This window comes from Macaca mulatta, chromosome 8 (genome assembly GCF_049350105.2).
Source record: "Macaca mulatta isolate MMU2019108-1 chromosome 8, T2T-MMU8v2.0, whole genome shotgun sequence".
Taxonomy (NCBI): domain Eukaryota; kingdom Metazoa; phylum Chordata; class Mammalia; order Primates; family Cercopithecidae; genus Macaca; species Macaca mulatta.
This window is the reverse complement of record NC_133413.1, coordinates 155297096-155314327: the sequence shown is the minus strand read 5'-3', so window position 1 is coordinate 155314327 and position 17232 is coordinate 155297096. Positions and strand designations below refer to the sequence as shown.

The following is a 17232-nucleotide window of genomic DNA, read 5'->3' as shown; positions in this document are numbered from 1 at the left end:
AAAAATTAAACTGAAGATAGTGAATTTAAGTTTTTTAATTAAAAAACTTAAATTCTCACTGTTTCAATTTGTCAATACACTTAATAAATAAATTCCTCTGAATAGAATAAAAAGACACAAATACTCAAAAAGAAAAGTAGGCACAAGTTTCTGCGTAGATTAGGAAAACCAAAGGGCCAATAAACAAGAAAACTGCTCAGCCTCATTATTCATCAGTAAAGTGGAAATCAGAACCAGTGACACGATGTTACACCTTCAGAATGGAAAAAATAGAAAGATCTGACAATATCACATGTGGGTGAGGATGTAGGGCAGCTAATGGGGATGTAAATTCACATAGTCACTTTGGGAAAGTTTGGCATTATCCAATGAAATTGAAAATACCACATTCTGAGAGAATGGAGGTAAACTGAAGGAAAAAAAAACAAAAAAACCCTGAAATTGAAAACATGAATTCCTCTGTTTACCACTTCCCACTCTTGCATATGTATACAGCAAGGGCATTTGTGTGTAAGCACCAGGAAACATAGGAGAACCTTCACAGAAGCATGCTTCATGATTTAAAAAAAATTTAAAAATAATTCAGGACTGGGTGCCGTGGCTCATGCCTGTAATCCCAGCACTTTGGGAGGCCAAGGCGGCTGCATCACAAGGTCAGGAGTTTGAGACCATCCTGGCCAACATGGTGAAACGCCGTCTCTACTAAAGATACAAAAATATTTGGCCGGGCGCGGTGGCTCAAGCCTGTAATCCCAGCACTTTGGGAGGCCGAGACGGGTGGATCACGAGGTCAGGAGATCGAGACCATCCTGGTGAACACAGTGAAACCCCGTCTCTACTAAAACTACAAAAAACTAGCCGGGCGAGGTGGCGGGCGCCTGTAGTCCCAGCTACTCGGGAGGCTGAGGCAGGAGAATGGCGTGAACCCGGGAGGCGGAGCTTGCAGTGAGCTGAGATCAGGCCACTGCACTCCAGCCTGGGCGACAGAGCGAGACTCCGTCTCAAAAAAAAAAAAAAAAAAAAAAAAGCTGGCCATGGTGGCATGTGCCTGTAATCCCAGCCACCAGGGAGGCTGAGGCAGGAGAATCACTTCAACCCGGGAGGCAGAGGTTGCAGTGAGCTGAGATCATGCCACTGCACTCCAGCCTGGGTGACAGGGTGAGACTCTGTCTCAAAAAAAAAAATTATGTTCATAAACAGAATAGACATAAACTATGGTATTTTAACATAATGGAAAATACTGCAGTGAAAATGATTGAATAACTGCTGTACAACAACATGATATATCTCAAAAACATAATGCTGACGGGAAAACAAGTTCCAGAAGTCTGTGCTCCATGAAATTATAGAAAGCTCAGAAACATGCATAACTAAATAAAATAAAATAATGTTTAGAGCCAGGCACAATGGCTCAAGCCTGTAATCCCAGCACTTTGGGAGGCAAAGGCAGGAGGATCATTTGAGCCCCCCCAGGAGCTTGAGGCTGCAGTGAGCTCTGATAGTAGCCACTGCACTCCAGCTTGGGTGACAGAGCGAGACTCCTCTAAAAAAAAAAAAATCACTGTTGTCCTCAGCACCTCTTACCTCCCACCCACTCACACACAGTCAGCCTGCAGAGCACTCAACCTGCTCCCCAAAGGGTCTCCACTCCAGCCTTTCCCGCCATCTGTGCTGCTGCTCCTGAAGGTCTCATCTGTGGCCTAAACTTGGCAGCAGATTCCCATTATGTCCCTCTGCACCTTCAGTCTTGTCCTTCCCTCCCCTCCTCCTACCACTGCATTCTGCACATGAAATTATCTTCCACATGGCAGGCCCGGTGGTTCACGCCTGTAATCCCAGTACTTTGGGAGACCGAGGTGGGTGAATCACTTGAGGTCAAGAGTTCAAGACCAGTCTGGCCGACACGGCAAAACCCCATCTCTACTAAAAATACAAAAATTAGCCAGGCATGGTGGCGTGCGTCTGTAATCCCAGTTACTCAGAAGGCTCAGACACGAGAATTGCTTGAACCCGAGAGGTGGGGGTTGCAGTGAGCCAAGATGGCACCACCGCACTCCAGCCTGGATAACAGAGCAAGGCTCCGTCTCAAAAAAAAAAAAAAAAAAAGAGAGAGAGGAATTATTTTCCACAAAGAGGTAACAGCACCACCACCCCTACCTCATGTACAATGTCTATTGGTCTCCAGATGGCACCCCCCAACTTGCTCACAATAGCTCACACCTCACGCCTGCCCAAGTGCTGCTGTCTGCCCCACAGGGCACCCACGTTATGTGGGCCTGCATTTCAGCTCTGTCCACATGAGGACCCCTGGGAGGGCAGGGCTCAGGCACCACTGGGCTGTTGCCCTGCTGTTCTGTGGACTCCACACAGGGGTGTGACCTCAAACTGGAGTTTACACCTTTCTCTTAAACCTCACTATTAGCCTTGGCACATTCCTGTTTGGAAACATTATCTTCAGATTTCTAGTTGTTTGACACAGTTATGGTGGTTCTGTTCCTCTCTAGCTCACACAGACATGTGCATTGAGGGATTTTGCACCTTCATCAGCAAGGCCAGTTTCAGTGTTGCACTAGCTCTTCAGTTTTGAGTAGCGTTAACATTTTCATTTTGGATTTGTTCTTTCAGAATGTGAAACCAAGGGAGAGAATCAAAATACAGACTTGAGTCCGAAGCCATTAATTTCAGAGGAAACAGTGATTCTGGGGAAAACACCCTTGGGGAGGATTGATCAAGAAAATAATGAAACAAAGCGAAGCTTCTTTCTGAGTCCAAACTCTGTTGACCACCGTGAAGTTCAGGGCTTAAGCCAAAGCGTGCCACTCACTCCACACCAGGCAGTGCCTAGTGGAGAGAGGCCCTACATGTGTGTTGAGTGTGGGAAGTGCTTTGGCCGGAGTTCTCACCTCCTTCAGCATCAACGTATCCACACTGGAGAGAAGCCCTATGTGTGCAATGTGTGTGGGAAGGCCTTCAGCCAGAGCTCAGTCCTTAGTAAACACAGGAGAATTCACACAGGTGAGAAGCCCTATGAGTGTAATGAGTGTGGAAAAGCCTTTAGAGTGAGCTCAGATCTTGCTCAGCATCACAAGATACATACGGGAGAGAAGCCTCACGAATGTCTTGAGTGTCGGAAAGCCTTCACTCAGCTCTCACATCTCATTCAGCACCAGCGGATCCATACGGGAGAAAGGCCGTACGTGTGTCCATTGTGTGGGAAAGCCTTCAACCATAGCACTGTCCTGCGGAGCCACCAGAGGGTACACACTGGGGAGAAGCCTCACAGGTGCAATGAGTGTGGGAAAACCTTCAGTGTGAAGAGGACACTGCTGCAGCACCAAAGGATCCACACCGGGGAGAAGCCCTACACGTGCAGCGAGTGTGGGAAGGCCTTCAGCGACCGCTCAGTCCTCATTCAGCACCACAACGTGCACACCGGGGAGAAGCCCTATGAGTGCAGTGAGTGTGGGAAGACCTTCAGCCACCGGTCCACCCTGATGAATCACGAGCGGATCCACACCGAGGAAAAGCCCTATGCATGCTACGAATGCGGGAAGGCCTTCGTTCAGCACTCACACCTGATCCAGCACCAGAGAGTCCACACTGGGGAGAAACCCTATGTGTGTGGTGAATGTGGGCACGCCTTCAGTGCACGCCGGTCTCTGATCCAGCATGAGAGAATCCACACGGGTGAAAAGCCCTTCCAGTGCACAGAATGTGGCAAAGCCTTCAGCCTAAAAGCAACTCTGATTGTGCACCTGAGGACCCACACGGGCGAGAAGCCCTATGAGTGCAATAGCTGTGGGAAGGCCTTCAGCCAGTACTCAGTGCTCATCCAGCACCAGCGAATCCACACAGGCGAGAAGCCCTACGAGTGCGGGGAGTGTGGGCGTGCCTTCAACCAGCACGGCCACCTAATCCAGCACCAGAAAGTGCACAGAAAGTTGTGACCCATGGCTGACACAAGAATCCATTCTCACAGAAACTGCACGTGGAACCACAAGCAGCCTTCAGCCCAAGAGAAGTTTCTGTTAACTCTATAGGAAGCCTTTCTTTGGTGATTCAGTGTCACAAAATAACTCAAAAAAGAAGCACTTAGCATGCTGTTCCTGTGGAAAAACTTCAGAGACTGCCTGTTTTATTTTCCTCAACATCTTGAAGTTATATTGGAGAGTAATCATAACATTGTGGTGAATTTTGGTAAAAACAGCCATAATTTTTTCTTTGACATTAGTTTATTTGAACTAAGGGAATTTAAGGCATAAGAACTATTATCCCAATAAAATCTTACATTCCAAATAAAGTTCTTTTTCTAAGAACATTACATGCCCTTCCTAAATGTCAATTAACCATACTAATTATTGCACTTAAAATTTGAAAGTTGGACTATTTTCAGTATTCTCTTAAAACACTAGTGTTATATGGATAAAGTGATATAAAAAGATATTTTCATCAAGTATCATGTGAAATGGATGGAAAGCCTAAGTGTGTGGAAACACCTGTTTTGTATGAAATAAGGAAAAAGTCTAAAGATATATTAATGAGAAATTACATAAATTTAGAAACCTTTTTTTTTTTTTTTTTTTTTTTCTGGAGACAGTCTTGCTCTGTTGCCCAGGCTGGAGTGCAGTGGCATGATCTTGGCTCACTGCAGTCTCTGCGCCCCCAGATTCAAGCTTTTCTTGTGCCTCAGCCTCCCAAGTAACTAGGATTATAAGTATGCCCCACCATGCCTGGCTGATTTTTGTATTTTTAGTAGATACGAGTTTCACCATGTTGGCCAGGCTGGTCTTGAACTCCTGGCCTCAACTGATCTGCCCACCTTGGCCTCCGAAAGTGTTGGGATTACAGGCATGAGGCACCATGCCTGGCCTAGAAAACCCTTTTTCTGGAGCTTTAACTTTATTCAAGATCAGAAAGGATATGCTAACTTTTTAGTAAAAATTCAACTCAAAAATGGGTATTTTCCTCAAAACCTGCCCTTATGACCTGCAGATCCTGTGCCCCAGAAACCATAGGATGTCTCAATTCCTATGCAGGCAAAGGAGGGGAGCTTCACACTCGGCAGACCTCATAGCTGTTACACCAAGTGGGTACCTCTTTACATCTTATGGTATTTCTCCCAAAAAATGCTGAAAATACTGTTCTTTGGTAGATATATTTAAAACATACATTTCTCAAATTCAGATAGCTCTTTTACTATCTCTAATATTTCTATTCCTTTATTTGATTTTTTTTTCATTTTTTTACTCCTGATTCAAGAGTCTAGATTCCATTGCCATATTACTGTGATGAAGATGAATCTGGTTTATTCATAATTAAAAATTTGTATTTGTTCAGAATTATTCTAAGTTTTTGTTTGTTTGTTTGTTTGTTTTTTGAGACAAAGTCTTGCTCCTGTTCCCCAGGCTGGAGTGCAATGGCACGATCTCGGCTCACTGCAACCTTCACCTCCTGGGTTCAAGCAATTCTCCTTCCTCAGCCTCCTGAGTAGCTGGAATTACAGGCACCTGCTACCACACCCGACTAATTTTTGTATTTTTAGTAGAGATGAGGTTTCACCATGTTGGCCAGGCTGGTCTCGGACTCCTGACCTCAGGTGATTCGCCCGCCTTGGCCTCCCAAAGTGCTGGGATTACAGGCATGAGCCACCGCGCCCGGCCAAGGATACAGTTCTTAAAACTGAATCAGAACCATTTCTGGTAGCAGCCAGCTACAAAGGAATCAAATGTATGAGATTGAAGCCACTTCAAATTCTCAACATGTTAAGTGCTTGAGATAGAGAAGGGCTGTTTTCACCCCAGGCCCCCACCCCCAACATCTGTCAGCTTGGTAGGGAAGAAATAGGCACTAGGATATTGTTCCTTTTTGTTTGTTTTACAGACGGTCTTGCTCTGTCACCAGGTTGGAGTGCAGCGGTGCCATCATGGCTCACCGCTGCCTCAAACTCCTGGGCTGAAGCAATCCTCCCACCTCAGCTTCCCAAAAGGTTAGGATTACAGGCATGAGCCACTGTGCCCATCCAGGCATTGATCCTTAAGTCCACAGCAAAACACCACGATGTAGACAAATGCTTGTTCCCCCTTCTGTGTACAGACACTGGTGAGAGAAACTGACAACAGTGAGGTATTAACTCCAGAGAGGAACTGGTAACTGATTTGTTAACTTGAGAAGAGAGCTGACATCACTAGTGTTTTACTTCAGAGCAACTGAAACCACTGAAGTGAAATTCCAGGGGAACTACTATTACCGAGATGTTACTTCAGAGGGACTGAGATCACTGAAGTGAAACCTCAGATTAGCCCAGGTAACCGAGGTGTTAACTTTAGAGGCGTTGTCCATTCCCTGAGGTGGTGTTTCAGATAGATGAAATAACTAAGGTGTTACTTCAGAGAAGACAAGAGTGTAACTGTTTCTTTGGAGAAGAGCTGAGATCACTGAGGTGTCACTTCAGAAAGAGACAATCTGTGTTACTTCAGAGGATCTGAGTACACTGAGGTGTTTCATCAGAGAGGAGGTGAGATCACTGGGTGTTACTTCTGAAAGGAACAGACATCACTAATGGGTACTGCAGAGTGGCTCTGACCACTGAGGTTTACTTCAGAGGAGCTGAAATAATGTAAATGGGATCACTAAGGTAATACTTTAGAGATCATTGAGGTAATTCTTCAGAGAAGCTGAGATCACAGAGGTGTCTCTTCAGAGAAGTTGAAATCACTAACGTGAAACTCCAGAATGGAGGTCACTGCTATTTCATAAAGGAAGTGAAATCACTATATTGTGCCATCAGAAAGATGAGAATGCTGAGATGTTACTTAGGAGCTGAGATCACTGAGGTTCTGCTTCAGAGAAAAGCTGATATCAATGAGGTGTTACTTAAGGGAGGAGCTGAGATTACTGAGGTATTATTCAGGACCACGATGATATCCCTCAGGTGTTAGAAGCTGAGATCCCAGAGATGTTACTTAACAGAGGCTGAGACTGCAGATGTGATTCTTCAGAAAGGAAATGAGATCACTAAGCTGTTACTTTAGAAAGGAGATGAAACAAATCCAGTTGTTTACTGGAGTTGAGATCACACAGGTGTTACTTCAGAGGTGGCTGAAATCACTAAGGTGATTCTTTAGAGAAAGGTTGAGATCACTAGGGGTGATGCTTTAAAAAGACGTTACTTTAGGGAAAAGCTATGACCACTAAGATGTTACTTCAGAATGGAGCTGAGATCACTGAGGTAATAGTCCAAAGAGGAACTGAGATTACTGAGTTGTTACTTCAGAGCGAAGAGATCACTCAGGTTCCTAGATGAGATCACTGAGGTGAAAGTCCAGAAACCTGAGATCACATCAATGTTAATTTAGAGAGAAAATGAGAACACTGTGGTGCTATCTTAAATCTTCTGTGAAGGGAAGCTGCCAACCCGTGTCAGTTGAGTCCGTAGCTGGCATGTGACTCAGTGGTAGCTGCTCAGTGCCCACTACTATTCAGGCCCCAATTTCTAATCATTAAAGACAAAGTCATATTCCAATTAAGAGGAGAATAATTCAGTTAAATTCAATACACAGGGACATTTGTTTAGAAAGACTGTGTATCACAGGACAAGTTACACAGTACAAGTTATTCTGGATTCCAGTGACCTAGGGTTTTCAGGGAAATCCTTCCAAAAAGTATAGTTTGTTTTCCTGCCTTCTTAAAGTGAGCTTAATATCATTCTGCCTGTTCTTGCTGTGTCAGGCTGCCATTGATCCACTGGCGAGAATGCAGGCTCAGGTGTCCATGGAGCCAGGAAGTGGGCTTCAAAGCCCTTCTTTCTGAGGAGGATTCCCAGGCCATGTATTCTTGCCACTCACTTCCTTCTCTCCAAGGAGAAAGGTGGCACATGACCTACTGGAACATATGGGCTATCTACCTTTTTGGAATATAATATCAAAGGCCAGGGCCCTGAACTTTCATGCTGATAGCAGCCTTCTCAACCATTATCTGCTGCCTCTAATTTGTTGGCAGCATTCCACCTTTATTTTGGATTTGTTTTATTCAGAAGTCTGTATGTTTTAGGTATTTAAATACTTCTCTTCGGCTGGGCACAATGGCTCACACCTGTAATCCCAGCACTTTGGGAGGCTGAGGTGGGCAGATCGCTTGAGCCCAGGACTTTAAGACCAGCCAGACCAACATAGTGAATATGCTTCTCTAAAAAAAAAAAATTAGCTGGGTGTGATGGTTTGCGCCTGTAGTCCCAGATATGCAGGAGGCTAAGGTGGGAGGATTGATTGAAGCTGGGAGTTCAAGACTAGTGAGCTGTGATCATACTACTGCACTCTAGCCTGGACAACAGAGTGAGACCTTGTCACAAAAAATACATACATATTTCTTTTAAAATTGTTTCTCCTAGCAGCTACTAAGAATTTGAAACGGTTCTCTTCAAATTTTCTATTATTTTGGAAAACATTTTAGTCTGCCTGGAATTTATTTCTGTGTATAATCTGACGCTTTCCAATAAAAAAGTAGTGACTGGAACAAGTATTTGCAGTGAAGAAAGAGCAATAACTTTAGCATAAAGATCTACAAATCAGTGATCATGGGACATGAAGAGAACACTCCAAAGAAGAGAATATACAACCATGGAAGCCTGGAAAAGGCTCAAGTGTGCCAATCCCAAAACAAATATGCTACCTACCCACTAATCAGTAAAGATTATCCTGTAATGACCAGGTATGAGAAGATGTGTGCTTTCATGCATTGTTGATGATGTTATCAATTAATATAATCCTTTTTCCCTGGAATTTCTCTGGGCCATAAAGTGGCTTCTTACCTGGGGAAACCCCACCCCCGATATTCAACGTGGGTTTTTTTTTTTTTTTTTTTGAGATGGAGTCTCACTCTGTCGCCCAGGCTGGAGTGCAGTGGTCGGATCTCAGCTCACTGCAAGCTCTGCCTCCCGGGTTTATGCCATTCTCCTGCCTCAGCCTCCCGAGTAGCTGGGACTACAGGAGCCTGCAACCTCGCCCAGCTAGTTTTTTGTATTTTTTAGTAGAGACGGGGTTTCACTGTGTTAGCCAGGCTGGTCTCGATCTCCTGACCTCGTGATCCGCCTGTCTCGGCCTCCCAAAGTGCTGGGATTACAGGCTTGAGCCACCGCGCCCGGCCCAACGTGGGTTCTTTTCTATTTCCCTAAGTGTCAGCTGGTCTGAGAAATAAAGGGAAAGAGTACAAGAGAGAGAAATTTTAAAGCTGGGTGTCTGGGGGAAACATCACATGTCATCAGGTTCCTTGATGCCCCCTGAGCCGTAAAACTGCACGTTTTTATTAGCAATTTTCAAAGGGGAGGGAGTGCACAAAAAGGGTGTGGGTCACAGAGGTCACATGCTTTAAGGGCAATAAAAGATCACAAGGCAGGAGGTCAGGGCGAGATCACAAGGTCAGGGCGAAACTAGAATCACTAATGAACTTCCATGTCCCACTGTGCATGCATTGTCATTGATAAACAAGGTTCAAGAGCAGAGAACCAGTCTGACTGTCATTCGCCAGGCGGGAATTTCCTAATCCTAGCGAGCCTGGGGGTGCTGCAGGAGACTAGGGCGTGTTTCATCCCTATCTACATCTGCATAAGGCAGACACCCCCAGAGCGGCCATTTCAGAGGCCCCACCCTGGGAATGCATTCTTTTCCCAGGGCTGTTAATTAATATTCCTTACTGGGGAAAGAATTCAGCGATACTTCTCTTACCCGTTTTCAGTAATAAGAGAAATATGCCTCTGTCCTGCCCGGCCCACAGACTTTAAAGTTACCTCCCTTGTTCCCTGAGAAATCGCTGTGATCCTGTTCTTAAGGTGCCCAGATTTCACATTGTTCAAACACACATGCCTTACAAACAATTTGTGCAGTTAATGCAGTCATCACAGGGTCCTGAGGCATACATCCTCTGCTTATGAAGATGACAGGATTAAGAGATTAAAGACAGGCATAGGAAATCACAAGAGTATTTATAGGGGAAGTGATAAATGTCCGTGAAATCTTCACAATTTATATTCTTCTGCCATGGCTTCAGCTGGTCCCTCCGTTTGGGGTCCCTGACTTCCTGCAACAGCTTCTGCTGTGGCTATCCCATATCTGGTGTGAGGAGACAGTGGTATGACTCATCCCTTCTCTGGAGGAAGATGACAGCACACTGGGCTTGGCATGTGCCAGGCAGCCCTGAGGCATCCCTGAGGGAGAGGGGGCATTCCCAGAAAACAGGCTGGGAAATCTCTGGCCACCAACAGCCACTCAGTATACGGAGGGGCTGGTGATAGAGGCTGGGAGTGTCTTGTCTAGGAGTTGGACTTGCCCTGGAGTGGGGGAAACTTTTGGGTGGTAGTAGTGTGTATTAGGGTTCTCTAGAGGGACAGAACTAATAGAATACATACACATACACACACACACACACACACACACACACACACACACACACACACACACACATATATATATATATATATGGAAGAACTTGGAAGTCTGATGTTCCAGGGCAGGAAGTGTCCAAGCATGGAAGAAAGATGTAGGCTGGGAGGCTAGGCCAGTCTCTCCTTTTCATGTTTTTCTGCTTGCTTTATATTCACTGGTATCTGATTAGATGGTTCCCACCAGATTAAGGGTGAGTATGCCTTCCCCAGCCCACTGACTCGAATGTTGATATCCTTTGGCAACACCCTTGCATACACACCCAGGATCAATACTTTGCATTCTTCAATCCAATCAAGTTGACACTCAGTATTAACCATCTCAAGTCCACCCCTTGTCAACTTGAACCCATACACATCTCCTGAGATCATACATAATCTTCAAATAAAGACAATAATAATTATAATTACGCCTAAAATACAACTATCTTTTGTACAACTGGAAACAAACCAATCCCCAACCCAAATACTATTACATAAAGTTAATGTTTAAATGCTGACATGAAGTCAATAAATCTTATGTCACATGATAAAGGAAAATGAAATAAAATGAAGATATTCTTAGTGCAAGTGTATACATGCACAAACATGTTTGGGTTTTTTTCTGAGATGGAGTCTTGGTCAGTTGCCCAGGCTGGAGTACAGTGGTGCAATCTCAGCTCACTGCAAGCTCCGCCTCCCGGGTTTATGCCATTCTCCTGCCTCAGCCTCCCGAGTAGCTGGGACTACAGGCACCCACCACCACGTCTGGCTAATTTTTTGTATTTTTAGTAGAGACGGGGTTTCACTGTGTTAGCCAGGATATTCTCAATCTCCTGACCTTGTGATCCGCCCACACTGGCCTCCCAAAGTGCTGGGATTACAGACGTGAGCCACTGCGTCTGGCCAACACAAACAAGTTTTTAACAAAAGAAGGAAAAATACTCATGACAATTACAGTCCCCATTTCTGCAGCTGGTCACATGGTTGTAGCTGATATTGATCACTACTTTCTTCTACTGCCCATTCTGTATTTCCTTTGCCTTCAGCAGGCACCTCCACAGACCATGGTTTTTTTCCTGGTGGAGTGACCCAAACCTTCATTCCTGAAGGGTCTGGGCCATTTGTAGTCCTGCCTGGATTGGGCTGTTATAGATTCCTACTGACCTTAATCACAGGGCATGGTAATATTAAGAGATGCCCCAATGGATCGCCTGTATTCCACACATACTGTTCCATACCTCCGTTGTGGAGTAGATTGATTTCATCTTGATAGTCCAGGTCAAGCACCCCAGGCAACACTGTAACTCCCTCTTAGCTTGTTGACTTAAAGGTAGGAGGAGCCCAAAGTGTCCAGGTGGGAATCTGAACTTCCAGTTTAATGGGATCATTGTTGTGTCTCTTGGTAGCAGCATTCCTCTCTCTGAAACTAAGACCTCAGACCTCTAGGCCAGCAGAATGTAATGTCACGGGAACACAAAGCAAAAATTTTGCTAGTGGATCAGTAGGGGTGATGGTGAGTGGTGCCACTTCCACTTCCACCCCTCGATTCCTGGACCCATGAATCCTGGCTATGGGAGAAACAGTACCATATATTGGACACTGATTCAGAGCATACACGGCCTTCTGGAGAACTTTGCCCCAGCCTTGCAAAGTAGTGTCACCTAGTTGGCATTGTAATTGTGACTTCAAAAGGCCATTCCACCATTCTAGCAATCCACCTGCTTCAGGGTGATGGCGAACATGGTAAAACCAGTGAATTCCATGAGAATGAACCCACTACTACACTTCTTTAGCCATAAAGTGAGTGCCTTGGTCAGAGGCAATGGTGTGTGGAATACCATAACAGTGGATGATGAGGCATTCCATAGGTCCACAGATGGTAGTCTTGGCAGAAGCATTGCCTGCAGGATAGGCAGACCCATATCCAGAGTGTCTATGCCAGTGAGGACAAACCTCTGCCCTTTCCATGATGGAAGAGGTCCAGTAAATCAACCTGCCACCAGGTAGGTGACTGATCACCCCGAGGAATGATGGTGTCATATTGAGAGCTCAGCGTTGGTCTCTGTTGATGGCAAATTGGGCACTCAGCAGTGGCTGTAGCCGAATCAGCCTTGGTAAGTGGAAGTCCGTGTTGCTGAACCCATGAGTAACCTCCATCCTGGCCACCATGGCCACTTTGTTCATGGGCCCATTGGGCAATGACAGGGGTGGCTGGGGAAAGAGGCTGAGTGGTGTCCACAGAATGGGTCATCCTATCCACTTGATTATGAAACTCCTCTGCTGAGGTCACCCATTGGTGAGCACTCACATGAGACACAAATATCTTCACAGTTTTTGACCACTCAGAGAGGTCCACCCACATACCTCTTCCCCAAATTTCTTTGTCACCAATTTTCCAATCATGCTTCTTCCAAGTCCCTGACCATCCAGCCAAACCATTGGCTACAGCCCATGAATCAGTATATAATCACACATCTGCCCATTTCTCCTTCCATGCAAAGCGCACAACCAGGTGCACTGCTCAGAGTTCTGCCCACTGGGAAGATTTCCCTTCACCGCTGTCTTCCAAGGATGTCTTAGAAAGGGGCAGTAGTGCTGCAGCTGTCCACTTTCAGGTGGTGTCTGCATATCGTGCAGAACCATCTATGAACCAGGGCCTCGTCTTCTCTTCCTCTGTCAACTGATCATGGAGAACTCCCCATAAGGCCATCAGTGCAGGCTGGGGGAGAGAAGGCAGGGGGGCAGGAGTGGAGTCATGGGCATTTGAGCCACTTCCTCATGTAACTTACTTGTGCCTTCAGGGCCTGCTTGAGCCCGATCATGTACATACCACTTCCATTTGATGATGGAATGCTGCTGTGCATGACCCACTTTATGGCTAGATGGGTCAGAAAGCACCCAGTTCAAGAAAGACAGTTCAGGTCACATGGTGACTTGATGAGCCATAGTCAAACATACAGTTTCCACCGAAGTCCAGTAACAGGACAAGAGCTGTCTCTCAAAAGGAGAGTAGCTATCTGCAGAAGATGGCAGGGCCTTGCTCCAAAATCCTAGAGGCCTCTGCTGTGATTCACCTGTGGGGGCCTGCCAAAGGCTCCAAACAGCATCCCTATCTGCCACTGACACCTCAAGCACCATTGGATCTGCTGGGTCATATGGCCCAAGTGGCAGAGCAGCTTGCACAGCAGCCTGGACCTGTTGCAGAGCCTTCTCCTGTTCTGGACCCCACTCAAAACTGGCAGCCTTTTGGGTCACTCGATAAATGGGCTGGGGTAACACACCCAAATGAGGAATGTGTTGCCTCCAAAATCCAAATAACCCCACTAGGCATTATGCTTCTTTCTTGGTTGTAGGAGGGGCCAAATGCAGCTTCCTTCACCTTAGAAGGAATATCTCAACAGGCCCCACACCATAGACCCCTAGAAATTTTACCGAGGTAGAAAGTCCCTGAATTTTAGTCAGATTTGTTTTGCATCCTCTGGCATGCAAATGTCTCACCAGTAAGTCCAGTGTGTTTGCTACTTCTTACTCACTGGATCCAGTCAGCATAATGTCATCAATGTAATGGACCAGTGTGACATCTTGCAGAAGCAAAAAGTGATCAAGCTCTCTCTAAATAAGGTTACGACGCAAAGCTGGAGAGTTAATACACCCGAGGCAAGATAGTAAAGGTATATTGCTGGCCTGGCCAGCTGAAGACAAATTGCTTCTGGTGGGCCTTATGGACAGGAATGGAGAAAAAGGCATTTGCCAAGTCAATGGTTGCATACCAGGTACCAGGATGCCGAGACCAGCTTGGTTGGGGAGACCCTAACCCAGCAGTGCTAGAGGAATTAAAGACATACACACACAAATACAGAGGCATGAAATGAGAAATCAGGGGTCTCACAGCTTTCACAGCTGACAGCCCCGAACAGAGATTTACCCACATATTTATTAACAGCAAACCAGTAATTAGCATTGTTTCTATAGATATTAGATTAACTAAAAGGACCCCTTATGGGAAACAAAGGGATGGGTCTGGCTAGTTATCTGCAGCAGGAGCATGTCCTCAAGGCACAGATCGCTTGTGCTATATTGTTTGTGGCTTAAGAACACCTTTAAGCGGTTTTCCCGCCCTGGGTGGGTCAGGTGTTCCTTGCCTTCATTCCAGTAAACCCACAACCTTCCAGTGTGGCGTTATGGCCATCATGAAAATGTCACAGTGCTGCAGAGATGTTGTTTATGGCAGTTTTGGGGCCAGTTTGTGGCCAGATTTTGGGGGGCCTGTTCCCAACACCAGGAGGTTGTTGATTTGCACCAGCAATGAAACCGCACCTGGTACGGCAGCTGCAAGTGGAGTCACCACTTGGTTTAGCCCACGATAATCCATGAGTGTCATTCTCCAAGATCCAGCTGTCTTCTGCACAGGCCAAATGGGCAAGTTGATGGGGAGGCGGTGGGAGTCACCACCCCTGCGTCCTTCAAGTCCTTGATAGTGGTACTAATCTCCACATTCCCTCCAGAGATTCAATAGTTTCTGATTTACTACTTTTCTCAGTACAGGCAGCTCTAATGGCTTCCATTTGGCATTTCCAACCATAATAGTCTTTACCAGTCAGGGAGCCAATGTAGGGGTTCTGCCAGCTGCTAAGTATGTCTATGCCAATTATGCATCCTGGCACTCGGAAAATGACCACAGGATGAGTCTGGGGACCCACTGGACCCACTGTAAGTTGGACCTGAGCTAAAACTCCATTAATTACCTGACCTCTGCCTCCTGACCTCAGGTGATCCACCCACCTTGGCCTATCAAAGTGCTAGGATTACAGGCATGAGCCACCCTGCCTGGCCATTGTTTTCTTTCTTTTTTTCTTTTTTTTTTTTTTTTTTTTGAGACGGAGTCTCGCTCTGCCGCCCAGGCTGGAGTGCAGTGGCCGGATCTCAGCTCACTGCAGGCTCCGCCTCCCGGGTTCACGCAATTCTCCTGCCTCAGCCTCCCCAGTAGCTGGGACTACAGGCGCCCGCCACCTCGCCCGGCTAGTTTTTTGTATTTTTTAGTAGAGACGGGGTTTCACCGTGTCAGCCAGGATGGTCTCGATCTCCTGACCTCGTGATCCGCCCGCCTCGGCCTCCCAAAGTGCTGGGATTACAGGCTTGAGCCACCGCGCCCGGCCTCTTTTTTTTTTTTTTTTTTTTTGAGGCGGAGTCTCGCTCTGTTGCCCAGGCTGGAGTGCAATGGCACAATCTTGACTCACTGCAAGCTCCGCCTCCTGGGTTCATGCCATTCTCCTGCCTCAGTCTCCCGAGTAGCTGGGACTACAGGCACCCACCACCCACCACTCCTGGATAATTTTTTGTATTTTTAGTAGAGACAGGTTTTCACCGTGTTATCCAGGATGGTCTTGATCTCTTGACCTCATGATCTGCCCGCCTCAGCCTCCCAAAGTGCTGGGATTACAGGCATGAGCCCCCGCACCTGGTCCAGCCATCATTTTCTTTCATCACCTTGTCCACTGAACTTAGGAGCAACCAACCAGCTTCATCATGTTCCTTGGTTCTCCACATATAGTCAAAGGTATTATGTATAGAGTTACCAAACTCCTTGCCTCTCATGAGCCGTGAATCAGGAGCGTCAAATGCATTTATTTTGCATAACTCTCTAAACAGTTTACGCCAAGGACTATCAGTGTTCTCCATACTATTAGAAGTAGAGTCCTTAACATTTTGGGGTTTAATCATATTAACCAGCCAAATCCAGAAACCCCAAAACCAACAAAAGAACTCCATCCTTAATATTCTGTTCCTCCAGAACCACTCCTGGTAGCAAAATCTGTATTAGTCAGAGTTATCCAGAGGGACAGAACTAATGGAATAGATATATAAAGGGGAGTATTAACTTACACAATCACAATTTCCCACAATAGGCTGTCTGCAAGCTTGAGGAGTAAGGAGAGCCTGTCCGAGTCTCAAAACTGAAGAACCTGGAGTGAGATGTTGGAGGGCAGGAAGCATCCAGCATGGGAGAAAGATGTAGGCTGGGAGGCTAGGCCAGTCTTGGCTTTTCATGTTTCTCCAGTATTAACCATCACACCTATAAATTTCCCCAGCCTGTAAGCAGCTGTGGGCTCTGGAATTAAGCTCATCCCCCATCTCTATAGGTTTTTGCAATATACCTGTGTTGTTGTTGAGCTACAATCTCTCTCTCTCTGTCTCTCTCTCTCTCTGTGTGTATGTGTGTGTGTGATTCTTTAACCCTCGCCTTCCCTTCAAAACCTAACATTTTGATGCCAAAACCCAGGATGGGGATTGGGTTCTAAATGGGTAAATCTTTTCTTGCAACCTGGAAAGCAGCAAGCAGCAAAAACCAGACCCAGGCCTGCTTCCACATCCTGAGGGGACTCCCTATTCCCAGTCCTGTTCCTTTATTCTCTCTTCTTCTCTGGCTGACTTCCAGATCCTGATCAAACTCTTCATCCTCTTTTTGCTTCCTTCCCCTTTCCAGGCAGCTCCAGCAAGTATCAATCTCATTGCTGGATATCACATCCAATACCCATCTCCAATTAGTGGGTGAGTCTCCCTTTTTTTCCTTTCTGGATTCCTCTCATATTTCTGGGGGTTCACCAGAAAATTCCAGCACTGGGTAAGAGGTCTCCCTGGTCACCAGGTGACTGTGGCCTGCCCTCTGAGGGGACGCCATCAGAACACTCACCACTCTGGCCACTGCAGCCTCTGGGGGACTGCAAAGAGCTGTAGGGACGTCCTGGCTCTCCTATGTCCCTTCTCCCAGGAGGAATCGGGGTACTTACTCCCCTCCAGAGTATTCACTTCCCTCTGGG

At 46.2% G+C, this 17232-nt stretch overlaps 2 protein-coding genes and 1 long non-coding RNA gene across 20 annotated transcripts in view; 2 read left to right on the top strand and 1 right to left on the bottom strand.

Moving 5' to 3' along the window:
• LOC144330928 (uncharacterized) overlaps positions 1–17232 on the bottom strand; it is a 35324-nt gene that overhangs the window by 3242 nt on the left and 14850 nt on the right. The gene's annotated exons all lie outside the window — the stretch shown is intronic.
• Positions 1–17232, top strand: part of ZNF250 (zinc finger protein 250) — a 49887-nt gene that overhangs the window by 18359 nt on the left and 14296 nt on the right. For 11 of the 18 annotated variants that reach the window (XM_028852232.2, XM_015146215.3, XM_077942544.1 and 8 more), the window contains one exon: positions 2626–4318. In XM_028852232.2, the coding sequence (XP_028708065.1) occupies positions 2626–3947 (1322 nt within the window). In that variant the 3' untranslated portion in view covers positions 3948–4318. 18 annotated transcript variants of the gene reach the window in all.
• Positions 4993–17232, top strand: part of COMMD5 (COMM domain containing 5) — a 29962-nt gene continuing 17722 nt past the window's right edge. The window contains exon 1 of the mRNA XM_077942526.1: positions 4993–5086. The gene's annotated coding sequence lies outside the window, so the exon portion shown is untranslated. The remainder of the gene's footprint in view (positions 5087–17232) is intronic.